We start from the raw sequence: 20689 nt of genomic DNA, 5'->3' as shown, positions 1-20689 counted from the left end.
ACAGAGATTCATTAAATGTTCTGATCTGGGTTTGATAAAACAACCCCGGCACATATTCAGGTTATGAATGGCATTTTTTTTTTAGTTCACAGGCCTGCAAGAGCTAACAGGCCTTGTTTGACTGTCAAAGAGCTCATTTTGCCTGCAGCGCAGGCCTTACTGCCAACCATTACCTCATCCAAATTCAGGGAATACACGTTTGCGACACTCCCCTCCACATCAGTATCAGGGCTGATGATTCAAAGGAAAAAACCTCCTACTACTTAGGAGAAAGCTGTGAGGCAGGCAGAAAACCTCCCAGTCCTGCTTTCAATCAAAATGCATCTGCTTAGACGTTTGCAGGAGCAAGCTGCTGAATTTGCTCCTGTGCGTTCTGCTATTGGAGAGACGTGGCATCGCTCTGCTGAAGAAGAGGAGCTCTGCACAGCTCTGCAGAGCAAACCCAGGGCACGCCAGGGGTGATGTGTGCCAAACGCAATCCAAGGACACGCTGCTGAAGAGCTGCCGGCATTGCCTCCCTCCTGCCTGCGCCAGCGAGCCTGGGTTCGGGAGTTACAAAGAGCCTGGCACTCCCCAGCAGCCTCACAGGGGTCAACAAACACTGCACCAAGGGAGGAGAATACTGGGTTTTATTTATTTATTTATTTATTTTAAAGCAAATAATGTTATTTATAAAACCCTCTGATGGCCAAGCTCACATGTCTGCTGCAGGATCTCAGTTACTGCTGGGCAGAGAAGCAAGAAGACTGCAGTTTTGTCTTCTCTCTGTATTCAGCCGCTTTGGGTGCTCCTTTAATTAAGCTAATCAGGGCTGCAAGAGCAAGAAGGGGTCTACTGCACTCAGCAGGCACCATTCCTGCAAGAGCAGGGTAAGGTCTCCCAACAACGGGGGTATAAATAGATACCGCACTCGATCCTGACCAAAAGGTCAACAGAAAAGGGCACCTAATGCTCATACTGTTCATGCCAAATCATTCCAGCACTCAGGACCTACCCTGGCCTTTCCAACAGATAGAAAAGTTAAAAAATAAATAAATAAAAAATTACCAGTCATAAAAAGACTGAAATCCCAGCTGCCACCGTACACTGGTGTTTTGTCCTGTGCTTCAAGATGCCCCATGTGGGCTCTGGGAGGGAGATTTACGTTTTGACAAAAGCACCCTCTGCTCCAGCAGTTCCCTGTTCTCCCCAGGGACATGCCCCACGCACAGCACAACACCAGCAACCCCACTGGGCTGGCAGCTGCCTGGATGGAGGCTGCTCAGCTCCACCTTCCCAGCTGGACCATGGGAGAGGGAGAGACGCAATGCTTCAGTTATGAGAACCGAACCTAACTCTGAATTTGTTTTGAAAATTTAGTAATCTGAGATGATTGCTAACACGTGTTTTGGATTTTTTTTTGAAATGCAGAGCCCATATTGTTGCCTCTGGCTCAGGATGTCCCTGAACCACTCTCCGCTGGGTGTGGAGAGGGACACAGGGAGTGATTGCTCTATGCTTGACCGGTTCCTGAGCCTGTCTTCCAGCAGCTGCTACGTACAACTGTAGGAGCGAGGACACCAGTCTATGGGAGCCCTCAGTCTCACTGCAGCTGGTCTTGCTGCCCAGAAGCTCTAATTACACTTTGCACAGCAAAGAATGCATACACAAAACAAGACTGTACCTACTTTCTCCCTTTTTTGTCTTCATCTAAGTAAAAACACAAATAAAGTGCATGTTCTCACCACTCTCAAGGGTGCCACGCAGGGTGCCTGCAGCTCTGTCTGAGCTCAGAGCAGTTCTGGGCACGTGCCCATAACCAGACCCAACCTGAATTTCACCCTCACCTCTGCCAGCCTCATGTGAACGAGCCACTGCGGAAAGTGGGCCCTGATTTTTGCAGCTTACAAAACAGCCCGAAAAGGGCATCAGCATTAGTGTACCCCTCTTTCAATGGAAAATGAGCAGGCAGACATACCCTGCTCCTGCCAGACATCATCTGCTGGGAGGAAAGTCAAGCTGGTGCTCCAGCAGCATCTTGAAGGACTGTCCTCAGATGATTTACTCTTTACATTATCTGCATGCAGGAAAAGTGTGCTTTTTAAAAAATAAAGAAAAAAAGAAGAAGAAAAAGAAAAACTAAAAGATAATCACATAGCTATATTCCTGTTATTAAAACCAATTAATCATCTCTTTATCTGCATGTTATGCCACGATGCCTGGATGTTATGTAATTTAATCCATACATTAATCTATGCTGCTCATCACAGTGGATTTATTAAAGAAGGCTGGACGAGGACACTACACACAAGTTATTAAAAACAACCCGCTCAGGAGTGGCTACACTAATACTATTCAGAGATATAAATTCCAACAAATCTCTGTTGAGCATGTGAAAAGGGAGTTACAGATCCAACAGCACAAAAGCCACATGAAGTGAAGCCAGCTCCAACTCCCACAGACTTTAGTGAGAAAACTTCTGCTCACTCTTAGCAGTAATTCAGATAAAGCCATAAATACCAAATGAATTACTCAGAGAAAGAACACAGATAAGAGAGAGCTGGTGGAGGAAAAAAAAAAAAAAAGAGTTAAATGTTTTTTGGATAATTATTTTCAGCAACTAAAGCAACCACTAGGATTCACACGTTTCCCTGAATGAATTCCTTTAGTCCCATTCTAACATCAGTACATAACAGACTAGCATCTTCTTCATTTCTTTCATACACAACCAATTTTTTCTCTACATCTTTGTGATTTTTTTCTTTCTTATATTCACCTAAAGAATGTCGTTGTTTATGCAGTTTTTCTCAAGCATCAGCTTGATTTCTTGCTGCATAAATGCAGATGTTAGTAAATACTTGTACTTGTTACATTAGGAACTGCTTCATTCTGCTGATGCAGTGTTGGAAAATAGATGATCAAATATGACAAGTATTACATTGACTATAATGCACGGCTTTAAAATTGAATTCCATTGTTCTGGCTTACTTCACACCAACTAAGTTTTGCGCATGGATGTCCATCTCTGTGTATCTATGCTTGCACTTAGCATCTCAGAACCATTCAGGATCAGATTCTGCACTCATCAGCCACTCAGACCTCCAGATGAATTGGTGTTTCAGGCAGGCTGAAGGCATTTGTAGGAATCTTTCAGAAATAGCCATCAGAGTGTACAGAGCAGGTGTGCGCATCACATCACAACAGAAGCACTTGAAGCTGGGCAGTGAGAGGTACCGACAGTTACAAAGAGGCAAAGGGAAAACTAAAAACAGGGCCCAAGATTAATGCAAAGCCCAGGAGACACTTCTTCCTTCTCCAGACCATGCATGGAGAGGCTCGAGCTGAAAATCTCTTGCTGCACAGGAGAGGAAACTGCTGGCTAAGCAACCTCTCACAGGGCCCCTCCGGCCTCGGCATTTGCTCCCTCCCTCGGTTTGAAATTCTCTGAATTTGCTGGTCATCAAAACTTATTGGAAATCTTCTGTGTGAGTAAATCTAACCGAGAAGGAATTTGCTGGGGGGGGGGAAGAAGTAAAGGGGAGGCAATTTTTTTTTATTTATTCCAATAAACAACGGTTTGGAAAGCATTCAGTAATACATTCTGACGTCACTCCCCAAAAGGCTGGTGCACTGGGCTGCAGATGTGAGCAAGCTCTAAAAGGGAGAGTGACTAATAAAACGTGGCTGTAAGGGAAAAGACCCATATATGACCAACAAGAGTACTTTTAAGCCGAGCACCTAACAGAGCACAAGAAGAACTCTGAAGGAAACAATAAAAAAAAACAAAGAGAGACCACTCACCTAACTCCTTTGACAGCTCTATTAATGTCCCAAAGGTCACAGGACAGGATTTTACTTCTGCAATATCCCATGTTCCTGCATTTCAAAAAGCAAACAAACAGTAACACAAAATGCGGTGTCATGTTCACAGCTGGCAACTGCAGTTTTGGCCTGACACTGCCCATCTCTTTCCATGTTCTCACCATCCCAAGCCTGCAGCCACTTTTGTTGCTAAAGAATCAAGGAGAAATTATCTTCTAGGGACAAAGAGTCCCGCACAGTTGCTATTTACGCCTTCTCATCACTTCAAAGTGCGTGTCACACCAGCACATTTCTTTGGACTTAGCCAAACTCCTCACTCTCTTGGACTGTTTTGTCCTTCGTGCACAACTGGCAGAGGTTGTCGTCATACATCGGCCTGGAGTTTGGCCTTCTGAAGGCAAGAGAGTGAAAAATGGTACCAATGACCTTCTGACATCGACCCTGTACTCTGCAAAAGAAAGGACTCCAGCAAAGAAAGTAAGCAATGTAAGGGCAAGCTAAGACCACTTTCTGAACCGCCAGAGTCCTGGATTACTGCTACTGAAGATGAGTTGTCATGTGGCCTTATACACCAATCAATCCAGTCATTAAGCTTGATCGACCAGTGAGATCTTAATGAAAACCAAATGCTTTTGGAAATTAACCAAAAAGCAGTATTAACTATTGTAACTTGTAACCCTCTGCCCCCAAGAAGTTAGGAAGAGAGTCTAAAAGATACAAAGGTCCAATTTCCACCCAGTTATTAATTATTAGCGTTGCTCTAGAATCTGCAGTATCACCCACAGTAAAAATACAATGTGAGACACGGCTTTGCCGTAAAAACTAAGCCATGATGGAAAAGAAAAGTCATCAAATACTAGTGAGAAAGCTGATGTTATCTCTTGATCTTTAGCCTAATGGCCTGGCAATCCATCCCTTCACTGCCTTAAAGGAGTCTGAATATTTAGAAGCGCAGTTTCCACCTTCAGCTTAGATTATACAGAGAATGTCCCAGCAGCACAAGCAAGAGACTCGCAGTAGCTGTAAGTGATTTTGTTTGGATGCCAACGCTGGGTTAATCAGCTGGGAAGCTGGGCAAACTGTGTCAGTACAACGCAGCACTGCCACGAACACACTGCTGCCAACTGTCAAATACCCAAGCTAATTTAGGAATACCTTGCCCCATACTTCTTTGTAACACATGGATATACCCAAAGCCTAACTCTGATCATGTGTGTGCAACCTTGGACTTTGCTAAGGAACCAAACACTAAATACCTGTGGCTAGAAAGCAGCATACACCCACTAGGTAGTATGCAATACAGGAGAAATTCTTGTGCCAAACACTTCTCTTTTCATGTTGCCATCACGCTAGCGAATAAAGGACAGCTAACAGGGTTCAATGCAAGTGGACAACACCATGTGTGCAGGATGAATGCCAGCAGACAGGACTGTCTGAGGCAACGTATGCTGCAGGACAACGTAATTCATGAAAATTTCCCTCTACAATGCTCCCTCTAGGAACACAGGCACTCACCTACATTGGAAAACACATCCTCTTCTGACTGGGAGAGCACAGATTCCTCTCTTGTAGCTTCTGAGGCCTTTAGCACAGTCCCACACTCTGCCCTGGTGATGAGAGCACCTTTTCCACGGCCACCAGTGTCCTCTGTGAGTGGCCACCCCGTTTCCTTCTCATCCCAGTCAAAGGCCGGCTTAGCCACCGAGCTGCCCTGAGATGCTCTGCTGGCGTCTTCTCGGGAATAAACATTATCACAGGGTTATGAGCATTTTTGATTACGACAGAGAGTTTACACAGGGGAAAGAAAGCCTGATCCAAACTCATCAGACATAACGTCCAGATTCACGACTAAATTATTTACAGGTACAGTGGCAGTAAAGCATGCCCCTGGGAAAGGAACACTGAAGCAGCAAACATGAAGGCTGTGTGAGAAGGAAGACTATAAGCCCTGCAGGAGATGACGCAGCAGCACAGAGACCTTGGGCATCGCTCCCTGACTGCAAGGGTGGCTCAAGGCCTCAAGGGTCCAGCTGGGACCCAGAACAGTAAAGGGAGAGAAAGAGGACAGCAAGATTTCCAAGGGAAAGGAAAGCAAACCTCTTGGATGTTGGTAGTCCAAGGCTGCTGCTGAGAAATCAGTGCTAGGCATACACACGGTAGAAATTATGATAATTATCTCCAACATCTTTTGTTCCAAAGGGCTCACAAAGCACTTTACAACTCCAGCCTTCAGAATAGCAAAGCCTTTTCCTGATGCTTTGGTGGGCAGGGGACCAGTACTGACATCAACCCCTCCTTCACACAGCTTAAAGCTGCTGCTGCTGCTGCTTATTCCCTGCTGGGAAACAGCCATCAGCACTCAGCAGGGTTAGGGCTTCTTCCTGGAAGTGGGAAGAGCGCATTTCATTGCTCTGTAAATGTTATCAGGAAGAAGGACCAGCACCATCAGCTGATTCAATCCACTGCACAACGCAGGCTCCTGCGCTTCACCAGTGACTTCGACTGCAGCTTGGTCCTCTGAGCTCCCTCGCCCCGGGCCAGCAAAGCACGAACACCTGCGTGGGTTTAGGGTTAATGCACACTTCCTTCTGCACAGGCAGCCAGCACCGCTGGTGCCAACAGGCCAACTGACATGAACAAAGCCAAATGTGAGCCCATACGATTTGCTGGAGACCATGTAGAGACCTCAGCACTTTAAGCCCTTGAGACTGTCATGCAGATATCTAACCCTTGGCTTGTATAATCTAGATGATAAAGTAGTCCCAAAATGTCTGCGTATTTTTAGATCAAAATTTGCTGTTTACTTGCCCCGATCTTCAATTTTAGTAGGGCTTCTGAGGTACTTTAAGATAATGTCTTCTTGCTGACAGTGCACAAACATCCGTATTTACCCAGCTGTGTGTCCCAATTCCAAATTTCTTAGCTTCTAAATTGCTCTAATATGTTTAACTTCATAGGTTTCTCCATTATACTAATGGTTTTAACAAAGATAATTAAATTATCAAGACATTTCCAAACATATTAATTCCATGACCTGCTTTTATACAGCAGTTATAATAACATAATCAGCAGAAATGTATATAGGCATAAGTGCATGGCGGACACTGAAATCCCCATAGGAAAAGTGTGGTGTGAGTACATAATGCTGCTCTATTTTATCTCATTAAGATAACAGTACATTTCCCTTTTATAGCTGTTTATTCTGGGCAGGCCTGAATTAAAGAAGCTGTTTGGAACCGGGCATATAATGCAGGTTTCTATACATTCACTGTTAGAAAACATCTTTTGTCAAGTAGCACAGAATGAACTAATCCCATCACACCACACCTTTAGCAGATCTCAGATCTAATGGACATTTGGTTTCAACGTCCTGTGGTTAATAATATGTGTTGTGATGAAAGCCTGGAATAAAACACAAGGCTCGCCAACCTGTTTTTTCCTAAGTAGAAGGCTCAGGGGAGATCTTCTTGTACTTTACAGTTACCTTAAAGGAGGTTGTAGCGAGGTGGGGATCAGGCTTTTCTCCCAAGCACCAAGTGATGAGGGGAAATGGCCTCAAGTTGTGCCAGGGGTGGTTTAGGTTGGATATTAGGAGAAATTTCTTTACTGAAAGGGTTGTGCAGTGTTGGAACACGCTGCCCAGGGAAGTGGCTGAGTCACCATCCCTGGAGGTCAAGAAACGTGTAGATGTAAAACTTACTAGCATGGTTTAGTGGTGGGCTTGTCAGTACTAACAAAGGTTGGACTAGAGGATCTTAGAGGTCTTTTCCAACCTGAATGATTCTGTTCTATGATTATAAGTAAGCAGTCTAAATGTGTGCAAAGATTTTGCTCTCTAATGATGAATGGAGCAAACAGAAAGACTCTGGGAAGTTAGGAGGAGTAAGAAGCCCAGTCAGATCAAGGTGTGCAAACTCTCTGTAGCCTGTAAATTTACCTTTTTGTTTCAGCCTTTCCTTCCTTAAATGTCTCTTTTCTCGGCTGCTGATCTTGGTCTGCCAGACACCTACAACACAGAGCAAAGGTCATGGTGACTCATCTTAAGTTAACAAGAAACTTCCTCTACTGCCTGTACTGCTTACGGGGTAAAGTGCTCTCTGCTCGTTTTCCATGCTGGCTGTAAAAGTGCCCCTGCAGCGGTGCTGCCTGGTCGCATGCAGCATCTCCCCTGCACAGTGCTTGCTGTCTCTGCAGAAACGCAGGCCACGTTACATAAGAAATCCCTGTCGCAAACCTGTCTGTCATGTGTTCTGACTCATGTAACTGCACATATTCTTCTGTCCTTTGTGTCAGCCTGATAATGTGACACCCCTTTCCCTCGGGGGAGATGTCACAACAGAGCATCCACAGCCTTGTACGTCTGACAGCACAGGGAAGTTCATGAAAAGCTTAACCATCAAACACGGCTTTGATTTCCTGACCTTCTCTAGCCCTGAGCATACCCTCAGACCTGGTGTGTGATGTGAAGACCCGCTGCCATCCAGCTGACTTCCACGTGCACTCATTCATACCAGTCAGGCCACGCTCTGCCTTCATCTCTGCTCTCCACAGTCTACAACACGACAGGAGGGACTGCCAGAAATGGTTAACAAAGGAAAAAACACCGTCCCCTGATTTCACTGAGACAAACATCTTCTTTCTCTAAACATCCCTGAACACATGAAACAGTTCAGCTGGTTCATCTGTCCAAAAAAACCTAAACAGCCCTTTGAAGAAAGCCTCTGCTGTTTCCCATTGTTCTCCTGTGCCCTTGCAGGCACTCATTGCTCCTGACACAAGCGCCCGCAGGGAGGACTCCAGCCCAGCAGCAGCGAGGGCTTCTCCCGCTCTCACCAGCACACTAATCACATTATAATCTTTTAAGCCCAGAAAAGCTTAGATTTGGTTGTTTTCAATATGACCCCTGGTGGGGGGGAGACAGACAGGCAAGAATGGAGTGTCACGTATTTTCCAGTGAAATTATAGCTGCCTGATCCATGCTAGCCTCTGCCAGGTTTCTTTGCAGCTTTGCTTGTAACCAAAGATCTTGGCTCTGTTCACGGGCGTAAGGAATTGGCTGTGTATTATCCATGCGCCTCTTCCAGCCTCGTCCGTGGGCCCAACAAAAGGCTGCCTGGAAAGACCACAGCTCCAGCTGTGGATCAGCACAGCAAAAGCCACAGGACTGGAGCAAGAGCAGAAAGACAGGACCCTGCTCCCAAGTGGACCTCTGGCGACGTCAGATATTCTTTCTCATCCACAGATTTGCCATCTCTGTGAATGCAGAAAGGACCTGAGAAGTGTGGCAGGAAAGCACACGGCCCCCATCTGCAGTTACATGTAGAAATGAGCAGATGATAAAAGACTTTCTCAAACTGGCTGTTTTTCCCAATGACACAGAGCACAAAAACAGTGTAGAATGCCTCCCTTTAAAAATATTTGATCCCATGTTATTTTCTGGTAATAACAATCAGATAACAGAACAACCACAACTTTTCTTACCTTCGTCCTCTTGCAGCTTGTCTTTTTCCACAGAAAGCAGATCTTTCACTGCCTCCTTGTCTGAACACTGGGCTTTCTTCTTCTTCTTAGGCTACAGCATCCAGGAGATGCACAGCAGAAAGATCAAACAGGTATTTGTTACATTTCATCATGAAGAAAAGGAGTCAGGGCAATAGTTTTAAAATGGAGAACACACAGTGCTACTCTGAGAGAGAGCATGAGGTTGCTGGATTCTCGAAGTGGGTACAAGCGTGGTCCTGAGCACATTTTATTGCAAACTCCAAACTCATTAACGAAACAACTTTTGTCCTACAAAATTAGACTTATCTGCCAGATTAGAAAGCCCACATTGTAATTCAGCCACCTGCTCTAAAGAAAGATTTGCATTTATCATTCTGAAGACCATAAAGGAGGAAAACCTACAACTATTTCCCCCCTTTCCAATCAGTAACTCTGAAATCAACATTAAGACCCTGCTTATGATTAACAAAACAAACAAACAAAAGGCATGCAATAATCTATTTTTTAATGAAGGTATCTGTAGCGATCACTGATCTAGAAGGACACAGCAGTGGCTTAGGCCATTTTCATATGGCTTGATGAAACAGTAGAGCTACCTTTAAGTCTTCAAATTTGAATGTTTTAGATGTAACACACTGGTTCTTGACTTTTGTAAGGTGGGATACTCCCTGCCATGAACATGCCTCCTGCCCAGGCTGAGGGCTGCTCCTTGCTTGGAAGGGCAGCAGCTGTAAAGCACGAATACTTTCTTTCCTACCACTCCAAGTGCACAATGCCCAGATAAGATCCTTGCCCAGACACAAGGAAATGCCCCATATTGGAGCTGGAACTGAAATACAGGAGATTCTAGCTCCTGGTTTGGGGTGCAGACCATGAGATCATCCCACCTGTGGTTGTAGTAGCAAGCACCACAGTGTGACCATGCCAGAGTGTTACCCGGTGTTATGTTCCTCACTCATCTCTTAACTTCTCCATCAACAGGAACAACAAATTGTCTTTAAAAAGGACTATCAAATAAGCAACATTCTTAAAACAAGTTTCTCTTGAAAGATGTTACATAAACTCTAAAGCTGTTACTGGTACCTTGAGAAGCTTTTTCTCTCTGATGTTGGCTGACGTTACAAGCTGCCCATTCACTGGAACCTAGAAGATGGACAGCAAAAAAGGCATTATGGAATACGTATGTGCCTGTGTATGTATAAATATGTACGTGCAAAAATTATGTTAATACGTATGATGTGCTGAAAGACATAGCTAAATAACACCCAGTACAAATCTGGACTAGAATTTATGGCCTTGTTCCAACTTCAGTTAATTTATTCCAAATTAATTAGCGTTAGCTAAGCCTTTATGAATGTAAATCCAGAAACACCAGGTAGGTTTATTCCAAAGCAGACATATTTGCGGTTTATCCTAAGATTTGTCTAGGATCAAAGTTGTTTTTCAGATAGGGTAAACCTGCCTTAAAAAAAGCAGCACAGACGGGAGAAGGCTTATTTTGATTCTTTTTAATTAACAGGAGCTCACTACACAGCACCCCCCTCCCTGGCCCAGGTTTCCCTGGTCAGAAAGCATTACTCAGGAGATGTGTGCTCCCAAGTAGCAGGGAAACTTGTTTCCTTTTCAGAGCGCCGGTGCCAGCTGGCAGACTGAGCCACAGAGGAGCGGTACGCACGCTGTGCTGTCGCGGATGTGATTGCAGGACCGAAGAATGATGCTTGCAGTTCATGAGAGAGAGAAAGGGAAACCAGCACACTCTGCAGAACACTGCATGGTGAGCCAGGAAAGCTAAAATTTGTTCCTAAGAAAAGAGAAAGGTTCACTGGGTGGCCGTGTCCCTTTGGGCTACGGGGACACAACCCCAGATGTGACAGGCAACGACTCGGAGCCACCTTGCGACGGACGAGGTTACAGCTCCTGCATGGCCACGGGATGTACCGAAACTCCTTCCACTGAGCAACAAGTTTTCATAGGCTCTCCCAAAGGCACTCTGCAACGTCATTAGGACTTAAAGCTAATTATTCTGAGAGATGAACCAGCACTATTTCTTCTATGCCAAATTCATGAAATAATCTCCCCCAAACTGTGTACTTTACAAACTGCCACTCTCTGAACACACGGACATATTTCTGGGTCTTCTGGGAAAACATCACAGTAACTGGAGCCAAAATACCTGCCCCATTGCATCACCAATTCCACCAGCTTTCAAATTATAAGCTTAAAGCAAGTGGTGCACATCTCTTTTGTCTCCCTGAGCTATCATTTGGTAGGTTTATAGTTATATTCTTCTGAACAGCCACTAGCGAAATAACGACCTCTGTATTAAAACCCTGCTATGTTTCATAATAGTTAGCAAGGCCATCCTTATTTTTATCCCCGTGAGCAGTCATCTCTCTTCTGAGACCCTCATATTCATCTCCTAGAGGTGTTCCACAAACCCTACCACAAAACAGACCACCTTCCATATCCTGCTCCACTCAAGGAAAAAATCCCACTCTGCCTGCAGCAGGGAGGGAATCAGGTTCTCACACAGGATGAGGAACATAAAATGTATATTCAGCAGAATTTTGGTGAAAAAAATGGATTCAAATATGGAAGATCTTGAGCTTATACTACTCCTTTTTGAGCATATGCATCTGTCCAGTGAAATGTGTGAAAATACAAATAGCTCACGTCTTTGTAAACAATTCCTGTTCTATATTTTTTTGGGGGGTGAGGAAGTATCTGATGTGAAAACATACTGTCTGACACAGAACTTGAGGGAAACTGAGTTTTATGGGATGAGTACAGAAACGAACAACTGAGGGAAGCTACGGATCATGTAAATACAATATTCCTTTCCAGTTTCATAGAATCATATAATCACAGAAGGCTTGACCACCCAGTTCCACCCCCCCACCCCCCGCCACAGGCAGGGACACCTCCCACCAGACCAGCTTGCCCAAAGCCCCATCCAGCCTGGCCTTGAACACCTCCAGGGATGGGGCACCCACAGCTTCTCTGGGCAGCCTGTGCCAGCGCCTCACCACCCTCACAGTAAACAATTTCCTCCTTATATCTAATCTAAACCTACCTTCTTTTAGTTTAGTCATTCCCCCTTGTCCTATCACTCCACCCCCTGACAAGGAGTCCCTCCCCAGCTTTCCTGTAGCCCCCTTCAGGCACTGGAAGGCTGCTGTAAGGTCTCCTTGGGGCCTTCTCTTCTCCAGGCTGAACAACCCCAACTCCCTCAGCCTGGCTTCGTAGGAGAGGTGCTCCAGACCCTCGATCATCTCCGTGGCCCTCCTCCGGACTCACTCTAATAGATCCATGCCCCTCTTGTGCTAGGGCCCCCAGATCTGAACGCAGGGCTCCAGGTATCTCAACAAACCCTGATCATTTCCCAGCACTCGTAACAAAACATTCACCGTTTTGTAAAGGCTTTGCCAAAGAACCTCCCAAATAAAGCCACTTTCAGCAACACTGCCACCATCAACAACAGAAACTGCAGTACCAACTTAGGAGGCAAGAAGGAGGAGGCTTTTTTGCCACTTTTCAGACAAACGCAGATGATAGGAGACATCCCACCTCCTTCTAACCTCTCTTCACATCAAGACACTTCTGCAAGCTTGAGAGAGTACACACAGAGAGACGAGGAGGTGTCAAGATGAAGGAAATGCACCGTCTCCCTCCCCCAGACTGCCATAAGCCAGCACAGCCCGAGGCTGTACAGAGCCCTGGCAGAGGCAGGGAAAACTCCAGAGGGAAAATTTTGAGTGCAAGAGAGGCTTAGGGAAGATGCAACCTCTACTTGCTCTGACAGCGTAGTCTCGGCTGGGGCAGGATCACGTTCCTGGCTCTTTTCTCCACATAAATGAGAGCAAGCAATAAGCTGGAAAAAATACAGGACTTTCTTTTAATGTTTTGCCAGTCTGACTGCTGTATGCTTTTACCAGACGAGCACAACATTTCCTACTTAAATGATATTTCATCTGCTAGCCAAGGATCCCTCTTCCTCTCCATCCATGACTAAGAGGTTAAAAATACGCTGCTGACACTCATTTACTGCACCCCAGGGGTCTTCACACCGACTGGCTCCTCAGCCCCAAATACCCACGCAGGACTCCAGAACCTAATTACATCCTTCCTCAGGGGCTGCTGAGCGCAAGGAAAACACCAAATCTGACCACTGACCGAAGATCCCCAAATAGCCCACCACTCTGGTGATGGTCTTCTCCCAGGCCTGTGATATCTGCTGCTTCTCCACCGTCCTTCGGTAGTAACAGCACCTCCCTTCCTTTCATCACCAAGGACTTCTACCGGGTTCAGCTTCCTTTCAGTGGCAAGGTATTATTCCAGCCTGACCTTTGTATTAAATCCTGCCTTTATCCAGCCCCTTTTCTTGCTGTAAGCTGGCTGTAGGGCTGAGGAGCCCCACCCTGCCCTATTCTTCCCTTTGGAAGCCCTTAGGATACTGAATTAGTCACGCCTCTTTACCACAGGCGTTCGGCCATTCTGAAAAGAAAAAAAAAGGAATTTTCATTATTTATTTCACTTAAGTTAATGGACTCATTACAGAGAAATGAATTTTCTCAGGGTAACTTTTCCTTTCAGAAAAATTAAGTTTTGTACGGGGAGAACACATCTATGCCCGCCGAATTTAGTGACCAGATAAAGTCACCAACGCAAATCCAAACACATTAAATATATGCAGAGAAACGCGATCAGAACTTTTAGTAGTATCAGACTTAGCATGTTAGTTTGTGCTCGCATTCTGCGGAACAATAGAACGATTATTTTTAGTTCATGGCCATTTGGTTTGTGACCCAGTGGAACAGGATTTCCCCCCCCACACCCTGCCTTTTTTTCCCTTTTGACATAACCTAAGGTTGTATTTCTGACGATTGCTCTGAAACCTTCATGCTTTTGTGTTTAATTTATGTGATGCTCTTCATGTAGCTCGACATAAAGTCACACAGAAAGAAGGCACAGATGTAGGTTCAACTGTTAAAAAATACCAGCTTTAGCCATGAAAATATAAACCGTGTGTTCAAAGCCATAAAACCATACCCCAATATGCTTACCTTTACACATTTCAATCATTTCATAAGAAAGACCCTTTTTTACAAAGCCAAGCACCTTTTTATAAGTGTCTTATCAAATCAGGAAGTCTGCTTTCAACTCTCAGTGCCACCAGCTGGCCACAGGTTTAATTAAAAATGGCATGAATGTTATCTGCAGCTTCGTGCACTTCGTCCCACTCGGGGAAGTGCTGAACACTGCCTGCCCCAGGAAGGCATGCAAAGGCTTCCCCAGCAGAGGGATACCGGGACAAAATAAACTCAGCGTAGGGAACCCAAGGGGAGCTATTATATGCTTCACACACTGGGAATCGGGGAATTCATTAAAGAACATGAATAAAGATTCAGAAAATTGTTATAGGCTACCACTTTCCGAACACTTGAATTAAGTGGGTTGGACGCTGGAAATAAAAGAAAGCAAAATTACCCCATGCTGGCAAGGGAGTCTGTGAACAGAAAAACGTTTCCAGATTTAAGAAATAATTCAATTAAATTGTTTCCTAGTGCTCGTTCCCAGTGCAAAAGCTAAACTATTTTTTCTCACCTTATGTTACGAACAAGATAAATGTGGGGGCTTTGGGCCAGCAAAAGAAACACCAACATGCACTGAATTAAAAGAAAGAAAAAAGAAAAAGAGCAAACAGAAAAGCACTTTCTGAAGAATCTCCCTGAAACATGCTGTTACTGCTGAACGAGATATCACTGTGCTCTTCAGCTTTCTCAGTAAACCTTCAATGGGATGAAAACCGAGCAGGACAGCTTTGTTTCCCTCAGCATCCTCCGGCAGATGTAGCGTTGCTGCTGACACCAGGCACTCTGGTCAGGATGTCTACCACGCCACTTGATGTCCAGCATTTGCTCTGGGAGCTCCTCTCCGGTGCACAGGAGCAGAGGCTCCACCTCGGGGTAAGCAAACCGGAGCCGTGCTGCAGCCAGCCAGCAGCTCGAGCATTGCTCCATCAGCAGACAATGAGCAATCCGCATGACAAATGCGTTGGGAAATAAGCAGCCCTGAGTTTCATTAACTCCGAATCTGATTTTCATAAATGGAAACAGACGTCCTGGCCGGTCTGGCTTTGCCACGTGGTCCTGTCCCGGTGACAGACTGCACTGCGGGAGATGTTTCCCAAATCAATGGGAACTGGGTGAAGGAGAAACTGCATTTCTGAGAAGAGAAAGGATGGGGTTTAGGGCAAAGCAAGAGTCCACCAGAGAAACAGCAAGGTACCAGCATCAAAAAAAAATTACTCAGTTGCCCTTGATAGCTAGAGAAAGGGCAACACAATGGTGATTTGCACTAAGGTGACAATGGGAAGCCACAAAAACATACTCTGCTCATTAGCAAAGGAAACAGAGAGGCTCTGCACGCATGACAGAACACAAAGACACTTCTTTGGGTCGGGCCGTCGCAGCACTACACGCACATACCTACAAATCTGAAAAGAGGGCTGGAGCCTGGTCTGTGAGCTGTAGCACAAATATAAATCATCTTAGTATTAATGTGCATTAATACAAAGTTTTCCCTAACAAAATGACTTCAGACACGTGTTCCCAGTAGGAAAGAAAATTGTCCGTTGGAAGGGAAAGTTACATGGGAAACACACACGATGAATACACTGAATTATATGGGAAACAGGTGCTGGCAATGGTGAATTTTTTCACTTCTGTTAGGAAGGCTGGCAGAGGAAAGGAAGAGGTGGTGCTCCCATCACGTGTGCTCCAAGAACCTCAGGGAAAGGAGCTGGACCATCAGCACGGAAAATCTGTTCCTCTGTACATATTCCCAAGGATGAATTTACCTGTAGGAACCCCCTGAGGAATAACAGGTAACAAAAGCAGACCGAAGACAGAGGGAGCCAGAACTGGGGTTGTCTCCTTTCACATCCAAAGGCAAATGAAAGAAAAATCAGAGAAGAAGCCCTGAGATAATGAGGCATACGTTAGGTATCGTCCTGCTGCCCAGCCTTCCCAGGACGCAGGAGAGGCCACAGGCAGCAGCCACGAACCCAGGGAGCTGACATGTACCTGCCTCGGCTCGGCTGCTGTCAGCGCCTGATGAGATGTTCGGGGATGAAGAAACCAGTTTCCTGAGATTAGCTATTCTAATTAATTAGAGCAACATCGCAACAAGGGATCAGGACGCCGGTTTAAGGTGGCAGTTACCAAACCTTCCAGGAAACCTATGAAACCAATTCTCGTACAGGTCAGCTATATGAAAATAATCGTGCAGTGGTGTTTCATTGACATGAAGGGTACCATCTAATACGAAAGGCAGGAGTAAAAGGTCTGTTTGCACACCTCTGGAGCTGAAGGGACTGATTTTTATTTCTGCTGCTGTTAAACCACTCCTGCAAGAGGCAAAAAGTATCTCCAGTTTACAAAAACACTTGGGAAAAGCAGAAAGCTTTCTTTTGGGATATATCTGGTAATACACATTTTTACACATCACCTAAAGAAGATGATATCACTACATCTGTGCAAAAAGCTCTTCTTTTGAAACTGTCTGATGTGAAGAACAACCCCCAAAACTTTGAATAAACACAACCCCCAAAACCCAATGGCAATTCAGTTCAAACAGATGTCTTCTGTCAAACCTTGTCAACAATTTCCTAAAAGGCTCTTTATTAGGGAAAAGACTGTGCTGAAAAGGACTAAAGCCTCTAGCATCATTTCTAGACATATTTTGTGTGTCTGACAATAGTCAGAATGTAAACTGGTATGAGTGATGTATAATAGATTATATTCAAAATCTGCTTGTATGACTGCGTTGAGGCCATGCATACGTTTGAACAAACTTTGTTCACCATACTTATTTCACATGGGCTGTGAAACAAATCCAGACTGTGTCTTGAAGTGCACAGCTTGCTCCGAGACCTGCGATCGTTCCATCGTGTTGCTCTGCTATACGCAGTTAGTGCGATGAAACAAAGCTGCCTTCCACCAGCACTGATGCTGGGAGAGGCTGGTGCAGTCCTGTACTGTGTCGGCATTTCTGCTTTTTGGTGACTGGGACATGGGAAGGGTTCAGAGGTGGCTGCGAGGCTGGGCTGGGAAGGAGCCCTGCAGAGGGCAGGGCTGCAGCCTCCAGCAGAGCCACCCTGGGCCAGCGTTGGTTGCCCATTGCCATGGGGATGCCCTCTGCCTGCAGAAGAGAGGAGATCAGCCCAACACCAACATCGGAGGGACCTGCAGCCCTGTAAGAGCAGATGCCCCGCAGAGGCAGTCTCACAGCCCACCCATGGGGCAGCGGCTGGGAATCACCAGCAAAAACACATTCCCAAACTGAAAAAATAATTAACCACCTAGTTTCTTTTAATTAAGATCTTGACTTATCCACCACTCCAGGATATGCAGATGTTTGGCTGCTGGGATGTATCAACACACCTGAGCACTGGAGGCGATCTGTCTCTTGGCTTCGTACCTCAGCAGCGAGGGGCTCCCACACTGCAATTCCTGCACACCCCGGTTTTTGGTATTGGCCACATCTCTGAATGGAATACTTTGCTATTAATACCCTTTCTGATGCTGTGTCAGTAGAGATTTTCAGATGCAAATTTTGGCATCTGAAAGGTGTTCTGCTCTTCTGGCATTCTTCCATCAGCTAAGTGCCAAAGCAGCATGCAGTTTTACACTTCCTTAAGGAGACAAAGTTTTTGCCTCGAGGATATGATGTTCCAAAGACAGAGATAACGTGATGGGAAATGACAAGGAGCAGTGGAGATGAGGGGTGAGGAAAAGGAAACAGTAAAAAGTAGAGAAGAGAAAGAATGGGCAGGGTACTGTCATGGGAGGACAAGCCTGCCTTTTTCATTTCAGCATGGGAGATGTTTTACCCAGGTTATCTTTCTTTAGGAACTTATTTTCCTTGATCATACCTCCTTAGGACCACATTTTGCCACCTCTGCACTTATATCACGACTGGTAGGTCTCATACAAGGGTGGTCATACTCAGCGTAGATGGGACTTGCTAAAGTCTGTCCCCTAAAGAGTAGGAATCAGCTCAGTGCAGCAAAAGTTGAGGTTAATGATAAAAATTTCAGCGACTGTAAACAAATGTATCCCCTTAGTTTGTCTCTTCCTCCTCTGCTTTGGTTTATGCTATTCAGGCCTGCAAGGTGCAGCATTTCTGATCAGAAAATATATATTGGAACCAATGTCTTCTGCTTGAACTATCAATCCTGCCACCGTTGCAGCACCAGGCTTGCCTCTGACACTAACGTGGGTGTCCACCCCTTCTGTCCCCTACTGCCCCCGATAATGGCTGGCTCTGCAAAATCTTAACTTGTTCTACAGCCAATTTATGTAGTATCAATGATTATAAAACCATAATTAAATTGTTTCTGAAATTTCTCTTCATCCCTTGACACAGGAAGGTCTATGAGGATTGGTGTTTCATTCAATTGCTCTTTGCTAATTCAAGGATGTATATGCTGTCAGGCTGAGGTTCTGCTCACAGCGATGAAAGACCAAAAAAATAAAAAAAAAAAATAATTGAATTTCCATGGCAAAGTAATAAAACCCTGAAAACCAGTGTTATGATGGGAAGCCTGACACATTTGAAGTCATGAAGAACAAAACCACTTATTTTATAGCCCACCTAAAAAAAAGCCTTGCAAATTCATTTTGTTTTGCCTATCTCAGAAAAAAAGATAGAAGATATAGCAACAGGTACAAGTGTTAGAAATGCTTGATGTATTCATTTTAAATACAGACTAACTTCTGTTCAGTGTGTTCTCCTGAGAGCTTACTTTGCTTTCCATACTGCAATATCCCCTTGTGTGATTTTTTTTGTAATTTTTGCTGAGATTTTCTGCTGCAGACAGCTTGCAGCAAGTCAAAGAGACAAAACCAACCGTGACAATATCGTTTGGAAACTTCATCACAGCACATTGCATCAAACCCTAAACATACACTCAGCAAGGTGGCTGTGGTCATCAACGGCCAGCGGTCATTAATGCACCTCACAGCTACTACCACGTATTAATGCAGTCGTAATGAAGTTTTGACTTAGAATAAAGGCAAATAATTCGTATTCTTTATTAAGAGCAGGGCAGAGGGACTCTGCCCAGGTCGTCCGTCGTGCTGTGGCAGGCATTATCCGGAGTTTTCTTAATTCTTTGCAGGAGGGATGAAGCCCGGGTGGAGCTGGACAGGCGGGCAGCTCCCCGGGGTGCTGCACCCGAAGCTGAGGGGGGGAGCTCGGTGGGGAGCTCGGTGCCCCCCCAGGGGAGCTTCTCCTGCCCCAGGGGGGCTTTTCTTTCCCCAGGGGAACTTCCCCTGCCCTGGGGGGCTCGCTGGGTGACCCCCAGCCCCCGAAGGGATGAGTCGAGAGGAGAGGGGGACCTCCGGGCAGCACGCTTCACGCCCCCCTCCACCGCCCTTACCTGCGCCGAGCTCCTCGCTTCCTCCCGCTGCTGCCTGGGCTCTTCCTCCTCCTCCTCCGCTTCCTCCTCCTCGGTGGCTGGGCCTCGGCGCAGCCCCCTGCGGACCAGCAGCGCCGCCGCCGCCGCCCCCAGGGCCAGCAGCGGCCAGAGCAGGGCGGGCAGGGCGGGCATGGCGCCCCGGCCCTCCGCCAGCCCCGGCTCCTCGGCGCCCAGCGCCGGCCCCAGCATGGCCCCCGGCACGGCTCCTTGCCGGGCAGCCGGAGCCCAGCTCGTTGAGGGGGAGCCGGGCTGCGGCCCCTGGCCGCGCTGGAAGGGCCTGGAAGCCGGGGAGTGTGTGTTGGAGGGGTTGTGGTGGTGGTGGTGGTGGTGGGTGGAGGAAGGAGGTCGCTGCGCGGAATTAATCTCGTCTGAGGTAAATAAATGGCAGGCGACGGTCCCGGCAGATGTGTCTCTTGGTCTCGTTATCAAGCAGCGTCCCCGTGATGGTTATAAGAGATGATGAGTTCTCATCTAGCAGCTATCCTCAGAGAAATAAACGTTTATTACGGCTATGCAGACTGCCTCAAACCACACGCCTCTCTGCTTTGCTCCGAGGAAAATTTCTCCACACGCCTGATGAGTAAATGCGGGCGATAGTCTCAGAAAGTCACGTTTTTCAAGGTGGCAGAGCTTCTTTTAAAGTGACAAGTTATATTTTGTCTTGGTCAACCTAAAGGGACAGCTCCTGAGGGCTAAGAAGTGAACAGCACCAGAGGAACATAATGAGCCCCAACCTTGAAGCATGTCTCTGAGCCTGGCCTACACTACGGTACAAGAAAACAGTAGTTAAATCTTATTTACCTAGAACAGCATAAAAAGCTGCATTCGTAGCATCCAGCACAGAGAAGTTGAAAAGGGAATGGCTTTTATCTGTCATAGCTTTATTTCACAGCTGTTTTTTTT

At 45.9% G+C, this 20689-nt stretch overlaps 1 protein-coding gene across 1 annotated transcript in view; it reads right to left on the bottom strand.

Annotated features, from left to right (window-relative positions):
- Positions 1–19975, bottom strand: part of LOC118254689 (protein LYRIC-like) — a 29066-nt gene extending 9091 nt beyond the window's left edge. The window contains exons 1-7 of the mRNA XM_035560165.1: positions 19748–19975; positions 10387–10446; positions 9283–9373; positions 7739–7807; positions 5317–5532; positions 3781–3855; positions 1958–2056 (exon numbers count right to left, since the gene is read on the bottom strand). Of these exons, the coding sequence (XP_035416058.1) occupies positions 1958–2056; positions 3781–3855; positions 5317–5532; positions 7739–7807; positions 9283–9373; positions 10387–10446; positions 19748–19975 (838 nt within the window). The remainder of the gene's footprint in view (positions 1–1957; positions 2057–3780; positions 3856–5316; positions 5533–7738; positions 7808–9282; positions 9374–10386; positions 10447–19747) is intronic.
- Between the last annotated feature and the right edge of the window lie 714 nt (positions 19976–20689).

Source organism: Cygnus atratus, chromosome 3 (assembly GCF_013377495.2).
Source record: "Cygnus atratus isolate AKBS03 ecotype Queensland, Australia chromosome 3, CAtr_DNAZoo_HiC_assembly, whole genome shotgun sequence".
Taxonomy (NCBI): Eukaryota; Metazoa; Chordata; class Aves; order Anseriformes; family Anatidae; genus Cygnus; species Cygnus atratus.
Note: the sequence above shows the minus strand (reverse complement) of the source record. Positions and strands in the feature narration are given on the sequence as shown.